The following is a 19,203-nucleotide window of genomic DNA, read 5'->3' on the forward strand; positions in this document are numbered from 1 at the left end:
AACTTTCTTACACAGCTGTGGACTCCCCAGAGTTCAGGATGCTCTCAGTCATTTTCTGAAGCTCTGGTAACGGTGTCACTCCGCATTTCAGCATCGCTCCTGTTCAGAAGTGCACTGATCAGCATGCCGGGGACAAGTCACACTTGGCTGCTTGCAGGTCGTCAGATGTAACTTTAAGCAGTTGAAGAATTGTGACTATGCAAAGGAGGCCAGTAAAGTCAAATACTGACCTAAGCTCTCATGCACCTGCTACCGTCCCCTCTTGCCAGAGCCGGGGGGAGTAGGGTGAGTGTCACAAAAATGGATGAAATTGTCTTTTCACAGCACTACAAGCAGAAACTTGGCCTGCCCATCCAGTGTCACAGAGCTTCTTCAATGCTGAGACTTTATTGTTGGGATCTATTTCCTTCTGAATGGCCGTTAATGTAGCGTGTGCAGCTGATCCAGAGACAAACGTGTACAATTTCTCCAAGACAGTGAAAAAATCCAGCTCGTTTATTTCCTTTGCACACACCAACGAAAAGGAAATTGTGCCCGTGCTTGAGACAGTGACATGCTGTGCTTGTGGTGCTGCTTCCTGTACGAGAGCTTGCACAGAACGACGTGTTCTCCTCGTAACATCGGGAGTCGGGGCACTGCAGCTGGGCACATCGGTACCGCGCCGGGGCAGTGTGTTCTTCACGTGCTGAAGGAGAGACTTTGCAGCAAGTGACTTGGCAGGATGGAAACCAAGAAACCGTCCACATGCACTGCCGTGCAAATCGTGTCTCAGCACAGCTGACACTTGTCCCAGAGCGGGGGTAGCTGAGGCGTGGGGGGGTCAGGTCGGGGGGGGGGAGCCCAGAGCGGGGTGGAGTGGGGCGGCGTGTCAGGATGGGGGCACCAGCCGGGCTCGGGGCACATCAGGCTGTAGTTGCTGGAAGGCTTCTGGCTGTGGAGCTAGAGTTGTCCCATTAGCTGCAGCACAACATCCCAGGGGCCGACACAGGTTGGTTCTTGTATTCTTCTGGCCCCACCAGGCTCCCCCAGCGTCCCCCGCCCGGACCCATAGCCTGATATCTGGGGCTGACTCACTGGGTGCCTGGGACAACCCTTTTCCCCTCTGTCCTATGAGGCCTCACTGCTCTGGGGGGCAGAGGCTTTGGGGGCAGGAGGGGAGGGCTGGCTTGGGACTCTGGAGAGCCAGGTTCAGGTCCCAGCTCTGCTAGAGGCTAACTTTGAGACATGGAGGTGCTTTGGAAAAGCCTGGCCAGCTCTGTGCCTCAGTTTCCCCATCTGTAACATGGGGATAATGGACCTTCTGTTCCCCCACCTTCTGTCTGCCTTGTCTAGCTGGCCTGAGAGCTCTCTGGGCCAGGGCTGTCCCTTGCACTGTGGGGATAGTAAGGCACCAGGGCCAACCTGCACTGCACTGCATGAGGACAGCTCTGGTGTCAGGCCATCTGCAGACTCAGGCACTACGGCGCACCTCACCTGTGGGGCGTTTCTTCAGCCCATAAGAGCTAGAATTTGTTCTGAGGAACTTGGGAATCACCAGACAGGACGAGTCCAGGCTCCGTCTAGTGCAGGAGCCGCCGGTCTCCAGCCATGGCCAGCACCAGCTGCTCCAGGAAGAGAACCCGTCCTCCAGTGGGCAGCTGCAGAATTACCTCCTGCTCGATCAGCGTTAAATGCCCTGAAGCAGGAGGGTCAATATCCCTTATAGGAGAACGGGATGATCTCTGCTACCACGTCAGACTTGCTCATTAACCACAGAGACGGCAAATCCCACCAAGCTCTCAGCCTCACCAAGACCTTGTGGCAGTGAGTCCCACATACTAGCTGTGTGCTGTTGCCTTTCGGGTTCATTGACTGTCCCTGTGGTGTTTGCAGACAGGGTGGAACGCTGAGCCTGAGCTCCCTGTTCTGTCCCACTCACTGTCTTGTGTCCCTCTACCCTGCCCCTCTACTTCGCTCTTTAAACCGGACAGTCCCAGAGCTCCCGTCTTTCGGAGTTGCCCAGTGTGGAGCCGGGGCGCCCAGCACTGAGCCGCGTAGCTGGTGGTGGGACCCGCTGAGGAGGGCATGACAGTGTTTCCGGGGTGGAGCGGAGCCCCTGGAGTTAGGCATGCACTGCATGGCGAGGTCGGGGCATGCACTGGGGGCCTGGGCATTTACAATCTTTTTAGGGTGGCTGGGAGAAAACTGCCGTGTTGCCAGGCAGACGTGGTGGTGTTTTGTTGCCCTTTTCCTGCTGTCCGACCTGGGATAGGTTTGGCTCCGTCCAGGGCGTGCAGCAGCCTAGGGCCGGTGGCTGTGTTGTGGCCCAGCCATGCTGGACTGGCCTCATGGAGTCTCAGGCGTTTCCCAAGAACGACCCAGAGGAAATGCCGCAGTGCCGCCATGCAGTGAGCGGGCCTCTTGCTGGCTCTGCAGCGACACCAGCCTGCATGTGTGAGCACATTAGGGCCTGGCTCCCGCCGCCAGGGCTTGCGCTGGAGAGAGAAGCCGTGAGCTTCCCAACTGGTTGACCCAGCCAGGCCCTTGTGCCAGCAGAGCCTCCTCTCATCGCCCCTGGGAGGGCTGTGGAATAGCGATGCCCCCTTCAGCGCCTGCCTGCAGGGAGGGTTACAGTGCTGGGGGAGGACGGGGTTGCAGTGCTGGGGTGGGGCACTGCAATGCTTGGAGGTGCTTTGTTGGGGGGGGGTTGCAGTGCCAGGGGATTGCAGTGCTGGGTGTGCAGAGCCAGGGAGCACACTGTGCAGGGTGCACTGTGTGTGGGGGGTGCAGAGCTGGGGGTGCAGGGCCAGCAGGTGCAGTGACGGGGGTGCATTGTGGGGATGCACGGGGGGGGGGTGCAGGGCCAGCAGGTGCAGTGCCAGGGGTGCCCTGTGGGGGTGCAGTGCCGGGGGTGCAGTGCCAGGGGCTGTGGTGCTGGGAAAGCCATGCCAGCAGGTGCAGTGCCAGGGGTGCATTGTGGAGGTGCAGTGCCGGGGGGTGCAGGGCCAGCAGGTGCAGTGTCGGGGGTGCACTGTGGGGGTGCAGTGCCGGGGGTGCAGTGCCAGGGGCTGTGGTGCTGGGAGAGCCATGCCAGGGGGTGCAGTGCTGTATGTGCAGTGCCAGGGCGCACACTGTGCGGAGTGCACTGCGTGTGTGGGGGGTTGCAGTGCTGGGGGTGCAGTGACAGGGGCTGTGGCGCTGGGAGAGCCATGCCAGGGGTGCAGTGCCAGGGGCTGTGGAGATGGGAGAGCCATGCCAGGGGCTTGCAGTGCTGCACAGGGTGTGTTTTAACTCTTGGTCTCTCCGGTTCTTGCAGTTTGTGCACCTGGCTCAGGTGAGCTTCCTCGTTCACGCCTTTGGCTTGGCCTTCACCTTGGACCTGGAGCTGAACCAGTAAGTATTTCCGGGGGTGTGGGCGCCCCTCGGGCTGAGAGCAGGCGAAGCTCTGCCTGCTGCCGCCGGGCTGGCTGGGAGACGGCTCCACCAGCAGGGATCTGCCTGGCAGTGCTGGGACCCTTGTAGCGGGGGGGCTCCGCAGCTGTGGGGTGTGAGTTTGCTGGGTCTCAGCCCAGGAGCCCGCAATGGGCCCCATCTAGTGATGGCTGCAGAGGGGACATGGGCTTGTGGTATCAGCCTGGCCCCCCGGTTGCACGTGTGCTGTGTGTGCGAGGGAGGCTCTGGGCACGTGTGCAGGAGACGCTCTGAGCGAGGCGGGTGTGCGCCGAGTGCCCGGTACGGTGCTGGCTGGTCCCAGCTCCGGCATGGGGTTAAAGCTGCCCCCTTAATATTTCCTGGAGCCCTTTGGCCCGCCCAGCGCTGGTACTGACGTCCCAGCCCCAGGTGTCAGCAGGGCGAGGCGAGCGCCAGAGCCTGGTGTAACGGGACCTGGGGCGATCGACCCAAGGGGCTGGCGACTGGGTTTCTGGGCCGTGGAGTGACCCTCTACCGGGGCGGGCAGACTCTAGACCCGGGACAGCCCAGCCCCACCCTGCCCTCACGGTGAGGTGCCTCCCAGTGACCCGTGCGACCCCCCAGTGCAAGGCCCCAGTGAGGAGCGGGTGCAGCGTGGACAATGTGCTGTGTGTGTGTGTGTGTGTGTGTGTGTCTTCCCAAGGGGTGCGGGAGCGAAAGGGGACAGGGCAGGCGAGGGGCATGGTCCAGGGGCGGGCGGCCGACCGTGCCGTCACCGGGGGAAATGACCAGCGGCTCCTCCCTCAGTGGACACATGGATGGCACCAGCCCAGCCCACCGGGGACCCGATTAATCTGAGCCCCCACATCACCCTCCTGCCTTCGTACCCCGGCCTGGCCAGCGGCAGCTCCTCATCTCTCCCCTCCTTTCCCCGGCAGCCACCTGCTCTCCTCACACTACGTGGAGCGGCACGTCGGCCCGGATGGGAACAGCAGCCGCAGCCCGGTGAGTGGGAGGCAGCCCCCGGTTTGCTGGGCCAAGGCCGATGCTCAGAGCTGCCGGGCAGAGGCTCTGCAGGGAGGCGGACGTGGAGCCGCAGGGCGAAAGGAGGCTGGGGGCCCTGCCATGCGGTGCTGGGAGCTGGCCGCGGCTCAGGAGAGCGGGCGGGTCCTGGCTGCCCTGTGGGGCGAAGTGAATCAGGCCCGTCGACGGGGCAATTTTAAAAGGGGCCCAGGCCGTGGGCAGTGGGGTGAAGCTTCCTCTTGGGGAGGCCGGCTCCCTGTCCCCCCTCGTCTGCCCGTGGCCCCGCCCACCGTCCACACGTGCTCCGCCCCAGGCCCCGCCCCCACTCAGCCCGCTTGCCACCATGTCCCTCCCCACCAGCCCCCCGAGCTGTCGCTCACCACCTGGGGGCAGGGGGAGTGTGGAAGAGAGGAGGGGGACCGAGCGATGGGGGGGAGGGACACAGTGCGGGAGGGGCAGGGCCTGGGGCCCCCCTTAACTCATGCCACGTGAACTCCCCAGCACCAGCTACCATGGCCCAGTCTGGCTCATGGGCCCATCGTCTCCCAAAGGGTCAATGGCTGTGAGTGCCCCCCCGCCCTGGTGCCTCGCAGGTTCACACGCTGCCTGTGCCCCCCTGGGGGAGGCTCTGGCCTGCCTGGGCAGCGTCTCTGCAGAGCAGCTCGCTCTGGGATCTTCAGTGTCCTATAGTGGTGGTGCCCGAGGACCTGTCGGGGATCGGGGCCCTGTGTTGGGTGCCCAGACACGCCTCCCCAAAGAGCTCCCGAAGCCAATAACAGGTGGAGACGGGGCCAGGGCGGCCGGGGTGAGTGAGCGAGTCCGACAGCAGCTCCACAGTCACCCGGCTCAGCAGAGGAGCAGCGCCAGCCAACACTGGGCAGGGCACACGTGCAGCCAGTGGAGCGGCTTCAACCCAGACCCAGGCCCAGCGTGTCTGTCTGTGCTTAGGAGAGCAGGACTGAGGGGCGCGGGTGGAGCTGTGTGTGTGGGAGCCCAGGGCTAGGATAGCAAGAGGGGCGGGTCCTGGTGAATCTGGATTTTGCCCCAGAATAGATCAGCAGAGCTGCAAAGTTCCAGGAGGGCATGTGTCTGGGGGGTGTCACTCAGGCGTCTCCTAATGCTCTGGACACGTCCCCAGCCCAGGGGGGGCAGGGAGCCCCCTTAGTGCATGCGGGAGGGAAGCAGAATGACAGCAGCTTGCTAGGACAGCCAGCGGAGGGGCGGGGGATGGGGAGTGGGTGGGTGCAGCTGCTCAGTCAGTGGCAGGCGCTGTCATGTTAAAAAGATGAATGGGTCTGCCATAAATAGCCTGGCGTCTCTCCCCCGGCAACCCCGCCTGTCACGCAGATTTCACGCTGCCGCTCAGCAGCAGGCAGCCCTGGAAGTGGAGCAGCAGTAATGCCGAGGGACTGTGAAACACACAAGGCTGCCTGCTCTGCCCTGCCCCGCCGTGGTCTCCTCTGCCCTCGCCCTCTCACTGATCCTCCCTGCCGCCCTGCTCAGGCCCTGCCGCTCCTCAGGTCCTCCGACCTCTGTGCCAGCTGGGGCCGTGGTGACCAGGGAACCCCAGCCAAGACCAAGGCCGGGACGCTGTAACCTGTGCAGAGATGGTTCCTATAAATAGACACTGGAGCAAGGGGATTTTGGAGCCAACCGAAGGCTGCGGGTTGTGCGTCAGCCCTCGCCCAGCCGCACACGAGCATGTGGCGATTGGGCCGCACACACGTGCACAGGCATTTGGAGGGGAAGAGCACTGTGCAGCCAGCAAGGGCAGGCAGGTGTGGCATGCACAGCTCCCGGCACACATGCAATTGCACTAAGTGTGCACACAACGCACATGCAGACAGGTGCATGCACACCTCCTGGCGAACACGTGTGCAAGGCCATGCATGCACACGCAGACAGGCGTGCAGGTAGGGTAAAGCCCATATATAAATGGCCAGGGACATTGACATAGGACCCACACTCCAGGACATGCATACAGGCAGGTACATGTGAAGACCAGACAAACAGCCACACAGAGGATGAAAGATCCCCCCCACACACACACACACAGCACGGCTGGGCACACATGCAGATGGGGCTGTCCACAGGCATAGAGACACACCTTTGCACACGCAGGGGCACACACCTGCCGTACAAGCAGAGGTGGGCAAACGTCTGATAGCAACCAGCAAGCTGGTGTGCGGGGGGACCCCAATACCAGTGCAGCGAAGGGGGCTCTTTGCAAACACATAAGACCCCAGCCACGAAGTGACTGCAAATTGTTATCCCGTGTTCCAGATGGGGGAACTGAGGCATGGACTCGCCCAAGGTCAAAGCCAGGAATAGCATCCACAAGCCCTGACTCTGAGTCTTCTGTTCTTCTCCACTAGCCTGTGCTCCCTCCCAGAGCTGGGACAAGAACCCGGGAGGCTTGGCTCTCAATCTGCTCCACCAGCCACCAGCCCACGCTCCTTCCCTGCTGTGGGGCGAGCCCTTGGGAAGGGCGGGTGGCTGATGGCTCTCCTTGGCCCTTGCTCTGTTGCAGGGAGCGGGGGAGCACTGTTACTATCAGGGCAAACTGCGAGGGGCGGCGAGGTCCTTTGCAGCTCTGTCCAGCTGCGGCGGTCTGCAGTGAGTACCACCGTGGGGTCTGGGGGCGGGCGTGCATGGAGCCCTGCAGGGACAGAGCGGCCCCGGGGGAGCGCTCTTGCAGGGATCCCAAGGGGGATTCGGGTGAGGGTGGGTGTCATGGTCCTGCCCTGCCGGGCAATCCAGGGCGCTGCCTTGCATTGACTCTGTGTGCAGGGCGTGGGCGTGGGCGGTTCTCTTCAGGAACGCTGAGGGCAGCGGGGTTGCCAGGTCCCTCGCTGCCCAGTGGTGCTGGGGGGCAGGGGAGCGGGTCCATCTGTGACGAAGGAGTGTCTGCTTTCCCTGCAGCGGTGTCTTCTCTGACGGGCGGGACACATACCTCATCGAGCCCCGCACGGCAGCCGAGGCTTGGCAGGTAAGGGTGGGCTGGAATTCCATCGCTGCCTACTTGGGTTCCTGCTCGCCCGGCTCCGATTCCCAGGGAGGTGAAGGGGAGGTGAAGGGGAGGCCCAGGGTCACAGCACTGCCAGCCACCAGCAAGTGGACCAAGCCCAGCCTTCCTGGGGCTCAGACACCAGTGCCAAGTTCTGGGCACTCAGACGCTGGTGCTGGGCAGTCCTGGGCACTCGGATGCTGGTGCTGGGCAGTCCTGGGCACTCGGACGCCGGTGCTGGGCAGTCCTGGGCACTCGGACACTGGTGCTGGGCAGTCCTGGGCACTCGGATGCTGGTGCTGGGCAGTCCTGGGCACTCGGACACTGGCGCTAGGTTCTGGGCACTCAGATGCAGATGCTCAGACCCTGGCACCCGGCAGTTCTGGGCACTCAGACCCCGGTGCCGGGCAGTTCTGGGCACTCAGACACTGGCACCCGGCAGTTCTGGGCACTCGGACCCCAGTGCTGTGTCACCTGCACTGGCCCATTTAAATCCAAAACCCTGCGGTGGAGGCAGTCCGAGGTATTTGCCAAAGCGCCTCCTTTCCCGTGGTTGCCATGGCAGCAAATGGAAGGAGATTCCAGTGACGTCTCCGTCTATTCCCCATCCAGTCCTTAGCCTCCCCCTCCCCCACGCTCCCTTAGGCCATGGAGTGTCTCACCTCCCCCATCCTTGCCTCAGTTTCCCCAGCCCCATGCCATCCCCGCAGGATGGGCTCTCAAGGGCTGTAGGGACGAGAGCCCCCGTGGGCTCCATGAGGCCCTCAGGCACCGGTGGGTGGGGTAGCGGTGTCTGCCATGAGGGGCAGCCCCTCCAGCCGCCAGGCCTGTGCAGGATCCTGGCTGTGGTCCCCCCACCCTTCCCCTGCTCTCACCCCTCGCTCCCCGAGGCCGGTAACCCAGCCGCCTGGCAGCACGGCAGGGCTGAAATCCTATCCCTGCCGCCCTGCCGCTAGCCCAGCCCGAGGAAACTGGCCCCTCCAGCTTCAGGAGTCATCAATTAATGATCCCCTGGTGTCAGCGCAGTGCCAAGGGGGTGAAACACAGGGTCTTCTTCTGGGCGTGGATGATGGACCTTGGTGCTGGGACCCCTGAACCTGAACTGGGGTGCTGGGACCCCAGTCCCTGGACCCGGACAGCTGCCATTGGGCCGGCACTAGGACCTGATCCTTGGGTGCTGGGACCCCAGTCCCTGGACTTGGGTAGCTTCTGTCAGGCTGGGGCTGGGACCGTGGTCCCTGGGCTGAGGCAGCCCCAGTTGAGCCAGCACTGGGACTGTGTTCCTAGGCTGGAGGGGATGCTGGTGTGAAGGGATGCACGACCCCAGTGTGGGTTGTGTCGGGGACGTGCACAGTCTGCAAAGACCTTGCTACACGTCCTGTCCCTGGGCCGGTGGTGAAGCCCTCGCTCCCAGGGTTCCCATGGGGAGCCCGGGGACCCTGTGGGGGGGCAGGGCTGTTACACCCAGCGCTACCTGTTCCTCTGACTCCTTAGAGCCCAGAGCTCCAGCCCTCTGCTCAGCTGCTCGGTCAGATGGGCAGAGCCCTGGGAAGCGTCTCGCTCCTCTGCTCCCTGGCTCACGCTGGCTCAGTATCAGGGACTTTTTCTGAAAGGCTCTGCTGAAAACCTGACCCAATTGTCCCAGCTCCAGAGCTGCTCCCTTGGTGCCACTGGCAGGGGAGAACGGGCAGGGAAGCATTCCTCACCTCTTTCACTGGGAAGGATCCCGAAGCTGTTGTGTTCAAGGCTCACTCAGCCACACTGCCATGCAGCCCCTCTGGGGCGGGGCGGGGCGGGGCGGGGCAGCACACCAGAGTGGAGAATAACCCCGTTCTCCGGTGGAGCTGTCCCCAGTTCTGCACCGCAGGCCCCAGGGAGCAGTGGGCACCGTAAATACAATCCTGCCATGCAGGCCAGTTCCGGGGGGCTGGATGGACTTACCGCAGTAGGGGGTGGCCAGCACACTGGAGTTCACCCACCCGCCCGTGGGGAGCGCTGCCCCTCCCGCCACCCACTCAGGAAACCAGGGCAAGGAGGCTCCTGTCCCAAATCCACCCTGCCAAGGAGGCCAGGCCCAGGCTGGATGCTGGAGCTGGACAAGCCACCTGTGACTTTCCTGCTCTTCTGTTCCCTGCCAGGGGCCCCTGCCTCATCTGATCCACCGCATGCCTGCTCCCCACCCCGCTCAGGGGTGCACAGAGCCAGGTAAGTGGTGCATGCGAGTCCCCGTCCCCAGGACACCAGGGCCCTTGTGTTGGGGCCCGTGAGCCAAGACGCTGGCAAGAAGCTGATCGACAGAAGCTGCTTTCACCCCCCCAGGACTCCATTCTGTGGGCTCCCCCCAGGAGGGTTTGCTGCCCAGAGAGACCCGCCCTCTGCCTATGCTGCCAGCTGGCTCCCTTCTCCCCTGTGTCACAGATCCCCGTCGGCGTGCCAGGCCCCAAGTCTCATTCTTCCTTCAGGGGAGGCCACGAGGCTCCCCGCCTCCTGAGCCTGGCCCTCTGGGGGCCGGCCCTCCTGCTTCTCCCCGTGCTCAGATGGAGCCCTGGTTAGGGACTTGCCCACTCTGCAGGGATGGATGCATCTCAGCGAGTGTTTACAGCAGCAGCCAGCAGCGCGGCTGGGTGTGTTAGTTAGCTGGACACAGGCTAGTGCTAGGGGAGCCCAGAGAAATGACGGTTAAAGCATCGTCCAGCTCACAGCCCAGCCCAGCTGTAGCGACCTCCCTTTTCAGGCCCTTTCTCTCTGGCTTCCTTCCTTAGTCAGTTCCCAGGGGAGAGAGCCCCGGCTCCTTCCAAAGCCCACACTTTGTCCCCCCCACCTCCCAGGCCTTGCCCGGAGCTGGGGTCTCTGTGGAGAGGCAGGAAAAGCCGCTCCCGCGGGCGGGGGGTGCTGAGTCTCAGTGGCTGGTTTTGCCACTGTTGATTTGGATTTTCCATTGATCTTGGTTGGTCTCGGCCAGTCCTTTTTAAGGACCGGTCAGTCTGCTCAGACACTAGGTGACCCCCCCACACGCACACCTATGTCTCTTAGCACGTCCTGAGACTAGAGCAACCCCCCCACTGATGTCTCATAGTCTTCCCGGAGAGCAGACCTTTTCCCAGCTGTGTCCCCGACCGAGGCGCACGTGGGATTCCTACAAACCATTACAAAAAATCCCACGTCACTGTTAGAAATAACCAGACAGGTTGTCCCGGGGTGGATTGCGGAGACGGAACCTTTATTGCCTGCTCGATTCACCTCGACGCCGCGAGTGAGCAACGAGGGGTTACTTTACCATTTTTGTATTCATAACAGTCTGTAAATGTATCCACTGCCAGCAACTCCCCATAGCCCCGGATTTGGTTACAGTGACCCCTATACAATGAACATTAACAACTGCATGATGAACACAAGGACGTGTCCTTTGGTGTTACAGGATTGCCATGCAGAGGGCAGGCACATCACCCTAACACCTATCCATTTTACACGAACGTTCTTCGCAGTGAAGGCAGGCCGGGGGGAGAAGGAAGATAATGCTTCTTCCCACCCTGGCCTTGTGCAGGAGTGGCGATAGTTCTTTGTTAGCCTCCTCCCCGGCGCAGCTGGCCAGGAAGGGAGGAGAAGACGAGCGAGAACAGACTAGCTAGAATTCACCCCAATGAACAGGAACAAGGTTTGCCGGTGCCTTGACCCCGTTCCCTGTAGCTTAGAGCTGACCATTTGTCCAGCTTTTAACTCTTTACTCTCCTACATTCACCACCCTGGGTCACTCCGCCTTGGGGCTTCCTCCAGCCGCCCCTGCCTTGCACTGGCCCCCTTCGCCCCTGGCTGGAGGATCCAACCCTGGGACCACTTGCCTTGGCCCTGCCTGCCAGCCCCGCCATTGCTCCACCCCCCACCCAACACGACTCCTCTTCTGCCCCAGGCTGCCTCTTTGCTGCAGGGAATCACCAGGGCCCAGCCGCCCTGGCCCGAGTGAGGAGGCGGCGGCAGGTAGGGCTCGGCTCAGCGGGGGGGACGAGGGGGAGACTCAGGGGTGGGGTGGGGACTGGGAGCTGAGCACTTGGGGGTGGGGGAGTTGAGTGGGGGGAGCTGAGAGCTCGTGTGGGGGCAGGGGGGAACTGAGGGCTCATGTGGGGGCAGGGGAGCAGATGGCTCTGGGGTGGGGGTCGGGGGGAGCTGAGGGCTCTGGGGTGGGGCAGCGTTCAGGGCCCAGACTGGCCAGGAACCACAGGCTGTTCAGTCCCAGCAAGAGGCTGGCTGGGCGGCCCAGGGCAAGTGTCCCCGTGATCCCCCTCCTGCCCGAGCCGTCACCGCAGGGGCTGGCCTTGCTCCTGGCTCTCTCTGCCTTCCCCAGGTGCGGCGCGCCCAGCACACTGTGCACAGCGAGAGCAAGTACATCGAGCTGGTGGTGGTCAACGACCATCAGCTGGTGAGTGCAGCCCGCGGCCCCGTCCTGCAGAGGGAACGGCCCGGCCCAGCCTGGCCGGGGGCAGCTGGGATCTCGGCTGTGCTCAGAAGACAGCCCGCGGCACTGGGGCGGGTGGGGTGGGAGCCCCCCGTCATTGCTTTCCTGTCCATGTTCTTTTCCAGTTCGAACAGCTGCGCCAGTCTGTGGTCCTCACCAGCAACTTTGCCAAGTCGGTGGTGAACCTGGCTGATGTGGTGAGTGTTGGCTGTGCTGGGACGTCCGGCTCGCTGCCTCGGCTGCTGCTGGACGGGGGGCGAGTGCGGCAGGGCAGGGACCCTTCCCCGCTGAGATTGCAGGGGTGCCTGGGGGAGGGCCATGCACAGCCCTCATGTCACGGGCGCCTGCGGAGGTCGCAAAGGCTGCTGAGATTGAGCTGCCCGGCCTCCTTCCTCTGCCATTGCAGATCTACAAGGAGCAGCTGAACACGCGCATCGTGCTGGTGGCCATGGAAACGTGGGCCTCCGAGGACAAGATCCACGTGGAGGAGGATTCGCTGCAGACGCTGAGCGAGTTCATGAGATACCGGAGGGAAGCACTGCCGGAGCAGAGCGACGCCGTCCACCTCTTCTCGTGAGAGCTGGGATGGCTATACTGCCCTCCTCGCCCCCACACCCGGCGCTCCTGCCCTGCCCCCTACAGCAGCCCATGCTGGGAAAGGCTCCTGTAGGACTTTCCTATTTTAACTAACCCTCACAGTCTTCCATGAGGTAGGGCAGGGTCATTATCCCCCTTTTATAGACGGGGAAACTGAGGACATGCAGTAGATTGAATCTACCTGGATTTCAGTAAAGCATTTCATATAGTCCCACACAGGAAATTATTACTTAACTTGGAGAGGATGGGGATGAATAGGAGTATGGAAAGGTGAGTAAGGAACTGGTTAAAGGGGAGACTAGAGCAGGTCAGACTGGAAGGTGAACTGTCAGGCTGGAGGGAGGCTGCTAGTGGAGTTCCTCAAGGACTGACCCTGGGCCCGATCATATTTCAGATTTTCTTTAATGGGCTTGGCACAGAAAGTGGGAGTGTGCGAATACAAGTTTGTCTTACCAAGTTGGGAGGTCTGGCCTATATGGAGGAAGACTGGAGTATCCTACAAGAAGATTTGGGTGACCTTGAAAACTGGAGTAACAGAAATGGGATAATAATGTAGAGTACAAGGTCATGCACTTAGAGGCTAAACAACAAGAATTTTTGCTCTAAGCTGGGGCTGTACCAATGGGAAGTGACAGAGGAGAAGGACCTGGGCGTTGTATCGGTTGATCACAGGATGACTATGAGCCGCAATGTGACCTGGCCGTGACAAAGGCCAGTGTAGTCCTAGGATGCATCAGGGAAGTGTTGTTAGCATTATACAAGACAGTGCTGAATAGAGGGGAACATGCTCAGGCTTGAAACTAAATGAAGGTTTCTAACCACCAGAGGAGTGAAGCTCTGGAACAGCCTCCCAAGGGGAGCAGAGGGGGCAAAAATCCTAACTTGTTTCAAGGCTGCGCTTGAGAAGTTTATGGAGAGGCGGGTCTGCCTACAATGGCAGGTGGCCCTCACACAACTGTTATTAGCACATCTCTCTAGTGGCTGGTGATGGGACACGGGATGGGGAGAGCTCTGAGTTACTGCAGAGCATCTTTCCCAGGTGTCTGGCTGATGGGTCTTGCCCACATGCTCAGGGTCTAACTGGTCGCCATATGTGTGGTTGGGAAGGAGTTTTCCCCAGGTCACATTGGCAGAGACACTGGGGGGTTTTCGCCTTCCTCTGCAGCATGGGGCACGGGTCACTTGCTGGTTTAAACTACAGTAAATGGTGGATTCTTGATGCCTTTAAACCATGACTTGAGGATGTCAGTAACTAGCCGGAGGTTATGGGCCTAATGCAGCAGTGGGTGGACGAGGTTCTGTGGCCTGTGATGTGCCAGAGGGCAAACGAGACAATCATGATGGTCTCTTCTGGCCTTAAAGGCCATGGGTCTCTGAGGCTCGGAGGGGGAAGCCTGAAGCCGTTAGTCAGCAGCAGAGCCAGGAAGAGAACCCAGGAGTCCTGACTCCCAGGCCTGTGTCTGGGCAGGAGAACAGATTGTCTTTCCGTTCCCTTCTCCGTGCCAGGTTCCTGTCCCAAGACGAGCCAGGGCCAAGCCTGGCAGCGTCTCACTCACCTCCTCTCTCCTTCTCCCTTGCAGCGGGAGGACGTTCCAGAGCAGCCGCAGCGGGACTGCCTACGTCGGAGGAATCTGCTCGCTCGCCCGAGGAGGGGGGGTCAATGAGGTGGGTGGGGAAGAGGGTCCTGCCTGTCCCGGGGGACAGGAGCCCAGGGCTTGGAGGGAATGTGGGCCTCTCCATGCAGCTTTGACCCCCATCAAACACGGCCTCCCCCTTGCAGATCGGAGGTGATGGGGGCTGGAGGAGGGGGCTGGGCTACGGAGCAGGATTCTGAGGGGCTGTGGGACTGCACTGGGGGGCCATGGGATTGTGGGGCAGGGCTCTGGGAGGTTGTGGGGCTGCAGGATCTGGGGGGAGTGGAACCAGACGCCGGGGGAGGCAGTGGATGTGGGGCTGTGAAGGGGGCTCATGGGAGCTCAAGGAGCCCCACTTGTAGAGGCCTGCACAGCAGAGTCCCGTTCCCTGCAAGAAGGAGCGCACAGCAGGGGCTGCGGGATCCCTGCCCGCCCAGCAGCTCTGACGGCTTTGTGGTTTCCCTCCCCACCTGTGCAGTACGGGAACGTTGGCGCCATGGCTGTGACTCTGGCTCAGACCCTTGGGCAGAACATCGGCATGATGTGGAACAAGCACCGGAGCGCCGCAGGTAACGGCACCGAGCGGGCAGAGGGGGGCTGAATGTCTGGCGCTGGCACCTGCAAGGGGTGCCAGGAACAGCTGGCACTGCCATTCGGTTGGCATGTGTGCGTGGTCACAGGCTGCAGCTGACCCAGCCTGGGCTGAGTGTGTGCTAGGCGGAGGATTGCTAGGTCAGTCCTGGGACGGGGGCACCCTTCCTTCTGAGCCCGTGGGTCTCACCCTTTCCAGTCGTGAATGGAGGTGTGGACCCCTCGAAATCGAGTGTCTGGAGGCAGAGCTGAATTCTGCTCAGTCAGTTCTCATGCTAAGCCTTTCGCGGACCCGGTAGACGTAGGCCACGGACCCCCAGGGCACAGGTGAGAACCACTATTCAGACCCACTACAGAGCCCGCTTTCCCAGCATGGTGCTGCGGGGGCTGGTTCCCTCCCTCAGCTCCTGGCTGTGTGTGGTCAGCTCACGATCCCTGGCCTGGTGCCTGGGGTGGAGCTGGCTGTTAACCTGTCCCTGCCCAATCTTCACGGCACCTCCGTGTGCCTGGTAAGTGCTGGGAGCCGGACAGCCCAGCAGAGAGAGAAGCTGCTGCTGTGGGCACAGGCTGGGCAGGGGGATGAGCGGAAGTGCCTGGCTGTGGGGGAAAGCGGCTGTGTGGGGGTGATGGGGCCGAGGAGGGGTTTGGAGAGTCAGGCAGCAGGGGCATCGGGAAGGGCCTGCTGCTCTCTCCAGTGAGTAAGGAGCCTCAGGCCGCAGAGCTGGGGGTGGGATCGCCCGCATTGCCGGCACGTGCAGTCTGGGGGCTCTGACCAGGCCCATGGATGGTGGCCAGGACTGAGGGCGCAGTACCAGACTTGTACCAGGAGGGGGCGGGGGGAGCGCGAGAGAGTGCTCTGGGTGCTCAGTGCTCCCAGTCTGAGCAGGAGACTGGCAGATCCTTGCACCGAGGACGCAGGACGACGATTCGGGGCTGCACCCTGAAATGACAGAGTGGGCTGACGGACGTGTCCACGTTCCTGGAGCGGCTGAGCCCGCTGCTTTGCAGCTACTGAGGGGCGGACTGGAGAGCGCCGGGGGTGCCGGTGATGCTGCAGGGGGGAGTTACCAGGCAGGCTCGATGTCTGTGCCTTTGGCTCCTGTCCTGCCCCAGGACTGCACAGCCTGGGGCTCCCTAATGCGCTGCCACCACGTCTCTCCGCAGGGGACTGCCGGTGTCCCGACTCCTGGCTGGGCTGTATCATGGAGGACACGGGGTGAGTTCCCAGTGGCTGGCAGCAGGGGCCTGGGTGTCCCGGGAATCTGAGCCTCACTGGCGGCTCGCCAGGGCCCCGGGCCCAGGTCCAGGCTCACCTGGGACACATGCAGGGGTGGTGCTTGCGGCAGCCCCACCCCTGCTGCTCACACAGGTTGCTGGTGACTCTGTCACCCAGTCCCAGCGAATTCTGGGGCCCCCACAGCTAAGCCCGGCTCATTTTCCCCCTGCAGTTGGGACAGACCCCCATGCCCACAGCTGACAGCCCTGCCCACTGGACAGGCCAGGCACAGACTGCACACGGCAGAGCCCCCACAGCTGATGCGCCCCCTTCCCAGGCCCCAAGGCCCCAGGCTGAGCCGCCTGCCCCAGCCGGCAAGCTGCAGGAGTGGCTGGGAGGGAGCACTGGCTGGCAGCAGCTGCTTGTGTGCTGAGGGACCAGCTGTCCATCAGCATGCACAGCAGCTCGGATTGGCTCCTGGAGCTGAGGGGGTGGGACAAGATGGCAGTGGTGCTGGTACAGCACATGGGTGCGTTTCGGAGCCCTGGTCAGGGCATGCACTAATCACCAGCTGCTGCCATGAAGAGCAGCCCCACTGCATGGTACACGTCTCCTGGCCGGGCCCCAGAGTACACTGCACATTTCACCTCCTCCTGCAGCACCAGGACTAGGTCACTCTTGGAGAACAGTGAGCCGCATCGGTGTCCGTTTTGGGCCCCCCACTACAGAAAGGATGTGGACAAGTTGGGGAGAGTCCAGCGGAGGGCAACGAAAATGATGAGGGGGCTGGAGCACACGACTTATGAGGAGAGGCTGAGGGAACTAAGATCATTTAGTCAGCAGAAGAGAAGAGTGAGGGGGGATTTGATAGCAGCCTTTAACTACCTGAAGGGGGGTTCCAGGGAGGATGGGGCTAGGCTGTTCTCAGTGGTGGCAGATGGCAGAACAAGGAGCAACGGTCTCAAATTGCAGTGGGGGAGGTCTAGGTTGGATATTAGGAAAAACTTTTTCCCTAGGAGGGTGGTGAAACACTGGAATGGGTTATCTAGGGAGGTGGTGGAATCTCCATCTTTAGAGGTTTTGAAGCTGCGGCTGGACAAAGCCCTGGCTGGGTTGGTTTAGTTGGGGTTGGTCCTGCTTTGAGCAGGGGTTGGACTAGATACCTCCTGAGGTCCCTTCCAACCCTCACCTTCTGGGATTCTCTGCGCCGATGAACAGACAGACACTCGGCTTGGCTGGCGTGGCGGGAGGCCCCCCTTTGCTAGCTGATCGCTGGTGATGTCTGTGTTGCTGTAGAGTAGCTGCCTGCCAGCTGGCGGCTAAGCTGGCCTGGCAGGAGGTGAACAGCAGCCAGGCATGTTAAGTTCACCTGCTCTGTGTTCAGCAGTGGGATGGCATGTGACCCTCACTATCTGCTGGGGAGGGACCAATTGACCCCCCAGCAGCCAGGATTGGAGACTCAGGCCTGACCCTTTTCTGTCTGCTGGTGCATGTCCCCTGGCTCACACGGCCGATGCTGCAGGAGCCTCAGCAGAGGGCTTGGACTGCAGCCCCGGGCACTGCAGGGCAGGCTGTGGGTGGGATGGGAATGCCCTGCCTGCGAGTGACAGGCATTGCTGGAGTGTCCAATGCCCAGCCAGTGCGTGTCTCATCCTGTGGTGGGGACGGGCAGCGTGTCGCAAGCTCACGGGATGCACCCGTCCGCGCCAGACGGGAGAAACCCGCCACGCGAATGCCAAAGACCAGTGGAGCCCCATGGCTCCTCCAGCCCCATGGAAAACGGGCCCCATGTCCCAGCGTCTGTGGCCAAGGGCGGGCAAGCACAGCCAGGAGTCCCAATGGGAGCAGAGGCAACATCCCAGCCCTCTTAGCCAATCACATTGAAGTGGTGGCAACAGCCCAGCCCTCTCAGCCAATCCCATTTGAGCACAGAGGTGACATCCACCCGTCCCGTCTGTCAGGCGGGAAGCTGTAGTCCCGCCCCGCCCGTGGGGTCCGTCGGGGTTGTCAGTCCTGTTGGAGGAAGGCGCTCAGGCCCCAGATGAGCAGGTGCCAGCATGTGCCAGGCTGGCCTGTGCATTCGCTCTGCACTGGCGAGGGGGACTTGAATAGCCTGCCGGGCTGAGATGGGCGCATCTCCCTCGTGGCTGTCCCCACGTGCCATGCTGCCTGCAGCGTATTCATGGCCACGCCAGAACCCAGCGTGTTCCTGACACTGCGTGCGGGCGCAAATGACACTGGCTGTGAAGGACTCATTGGCTCCATGCTGCAAAACCCGAGCTGGAGATGGGCACCCCTGCGTTGCAGAGAGGGACGCTTCGGAACAGAAGCCAGGCATTCTCGGCTAACAGCTCACTCCACTGGACCATGCTGCCTTGTCCAGTGGGGCCTGGAGACTCGGGGTTCACGATCATAATGAGGAACCTACATTTATTGCGGAGCCCAATGGGGACCAGGCAGCAGAGGGCGTTGTAAAAACACGACAGTCGTTATGTTCGTTAGCGAAGGGGGTGTTGTCTGGCTGTTAGCAGCCTTGGCAGCAGTAGCCAGTCTGGGGTCCTGTGACTGCCCCGCTGTGTGATGTGGGGCAAGTCCCTTTGCCTCTCTGGGCCTCAGTTATCCCATCTGTAAAATGGGCTTGTAATACTGAACTGCCATGAGCTGTGCAGAGGCTGCTCAACTCAGTGGGGCTTGAGCCGGGCAGGATGGAGTGTGTAGTAGCACATAGACTTTGGGGAGGGGACATGGCCCTGGCTAGCTGAAGGGGCAGGTAGCCCACTGCACTGGGTGTTGGGGGGACGATGCCCATCCCAGTGCACTGAGACATGGGAGCTGTAACAGGGCTGGCTCCCCTCCCCAGGTATTACCTCCCTCGGAAGTTCTCCCGCTGCAGCGTGGAGGAGTACAGTCAGTTCCTGCAGGAGGGAGGCGGCAGCTGCCTCTTCAACAAACCCCTCAAGGTAACCCCCTCCACGCCGGCCAGCCTTGCCTCTGTGCAGCTCGGGGCCGGGAGCTGCTCTGCCGTGGCCCGGCTGCACGGTGCCGAGAGCTGGTCCCCTTCGCCGGGCTGGTGGATGTGCGCTTGGTGGCTCTCGGTCCCAGTGCCTGGTGCGCAAGTGCCCGCAGCCGAGCACGGCCCTGCCCATCAGCCCCGCACCAGCTGGCTGAGCAGAGGGGCCCAGGACTGGCTTCCAGGGCGGGTGCAGTGGCACTGGAGCTGGGCCTGAGCCAGAAGGTTGCCAAGCCCACAGCAGATGGGGAGCTGCAATGGAGAATTTCCCTTCCTCCAAGGCAG

The 19,203-nt window shown here is 61.9% G+C and overlaps 1 protein-coding gene across 1 annotated transcript in view; it reads left to right on the plus strand.

Moving 5' to 3' along the window:
- Positions 1-19,203, plus strand: part of ADAM11 (ADAM metallopeptidase domain 11) — a 45,141-nt gene that overhangs the window by 15,076 nt on the left and 10,862 nt on the right. Inside the window, exons 3-15 of the mRNA XM_067556243.1 lie at positions 3,296-3,372; positions 4,329-4,395; positions 6,944-7,029; positions 7,336-7,402; positions 9,559-9,625; positions 11,328-11,395; positions 11,760-11,834; positions 11,996-12,067; positions 12,277-12,443; positions 14,048-14,132; positions 14,580-14,670; positions 15,857-15,908; positions 18,769-18,868. Coding sequence (XP_067412344.1) covers positions 3,296-3,372; positions 4,329-4,395; positions 6,944-7,029; positions 7,336-7,402; positions 9,559-9,625; positions 11,328-11,395; positions 11,760-11,834; positions 11,996-12,067; positions 12,277-12,443; positions 14,048-14,132; positions 14,580-14,670; positions 15,857-15,908; positions 18,769-18,868 — 1,074 coding nt within the window. The remainder of the gene's footprint in view (positions 1-3,295; positions 3,373-4,328; positions 4,396-6,943; positions 7,030-7,335; positions 7,403-9,558; positions 9,626-11,327; positions 11,396-11,759; positions 11,835-11,995; positions 12,068-12,276; positions 12,444-14,047; positions 14,133-14,579; positions 14,671-15,856; positions 15,909-18,768; positions 18,869-19,203) is intronic.

Source organism: Emydura macquarii, unplaced genomic scaffold (assembly GCF_026122565.2).
Source record: "Emydura macquarii macquarii isolate MOO-44397 ecotype Brisbane River unplaced genomic scaffold, CSIRO-AGI_Emac_v2 contig_1692, whole genome shotgun sequence".
Lineage (NCBI taxonomy): Eukaryota > Metazoa > Chordata > Testudines > Chelidae > Emydura > Emydura macquarii.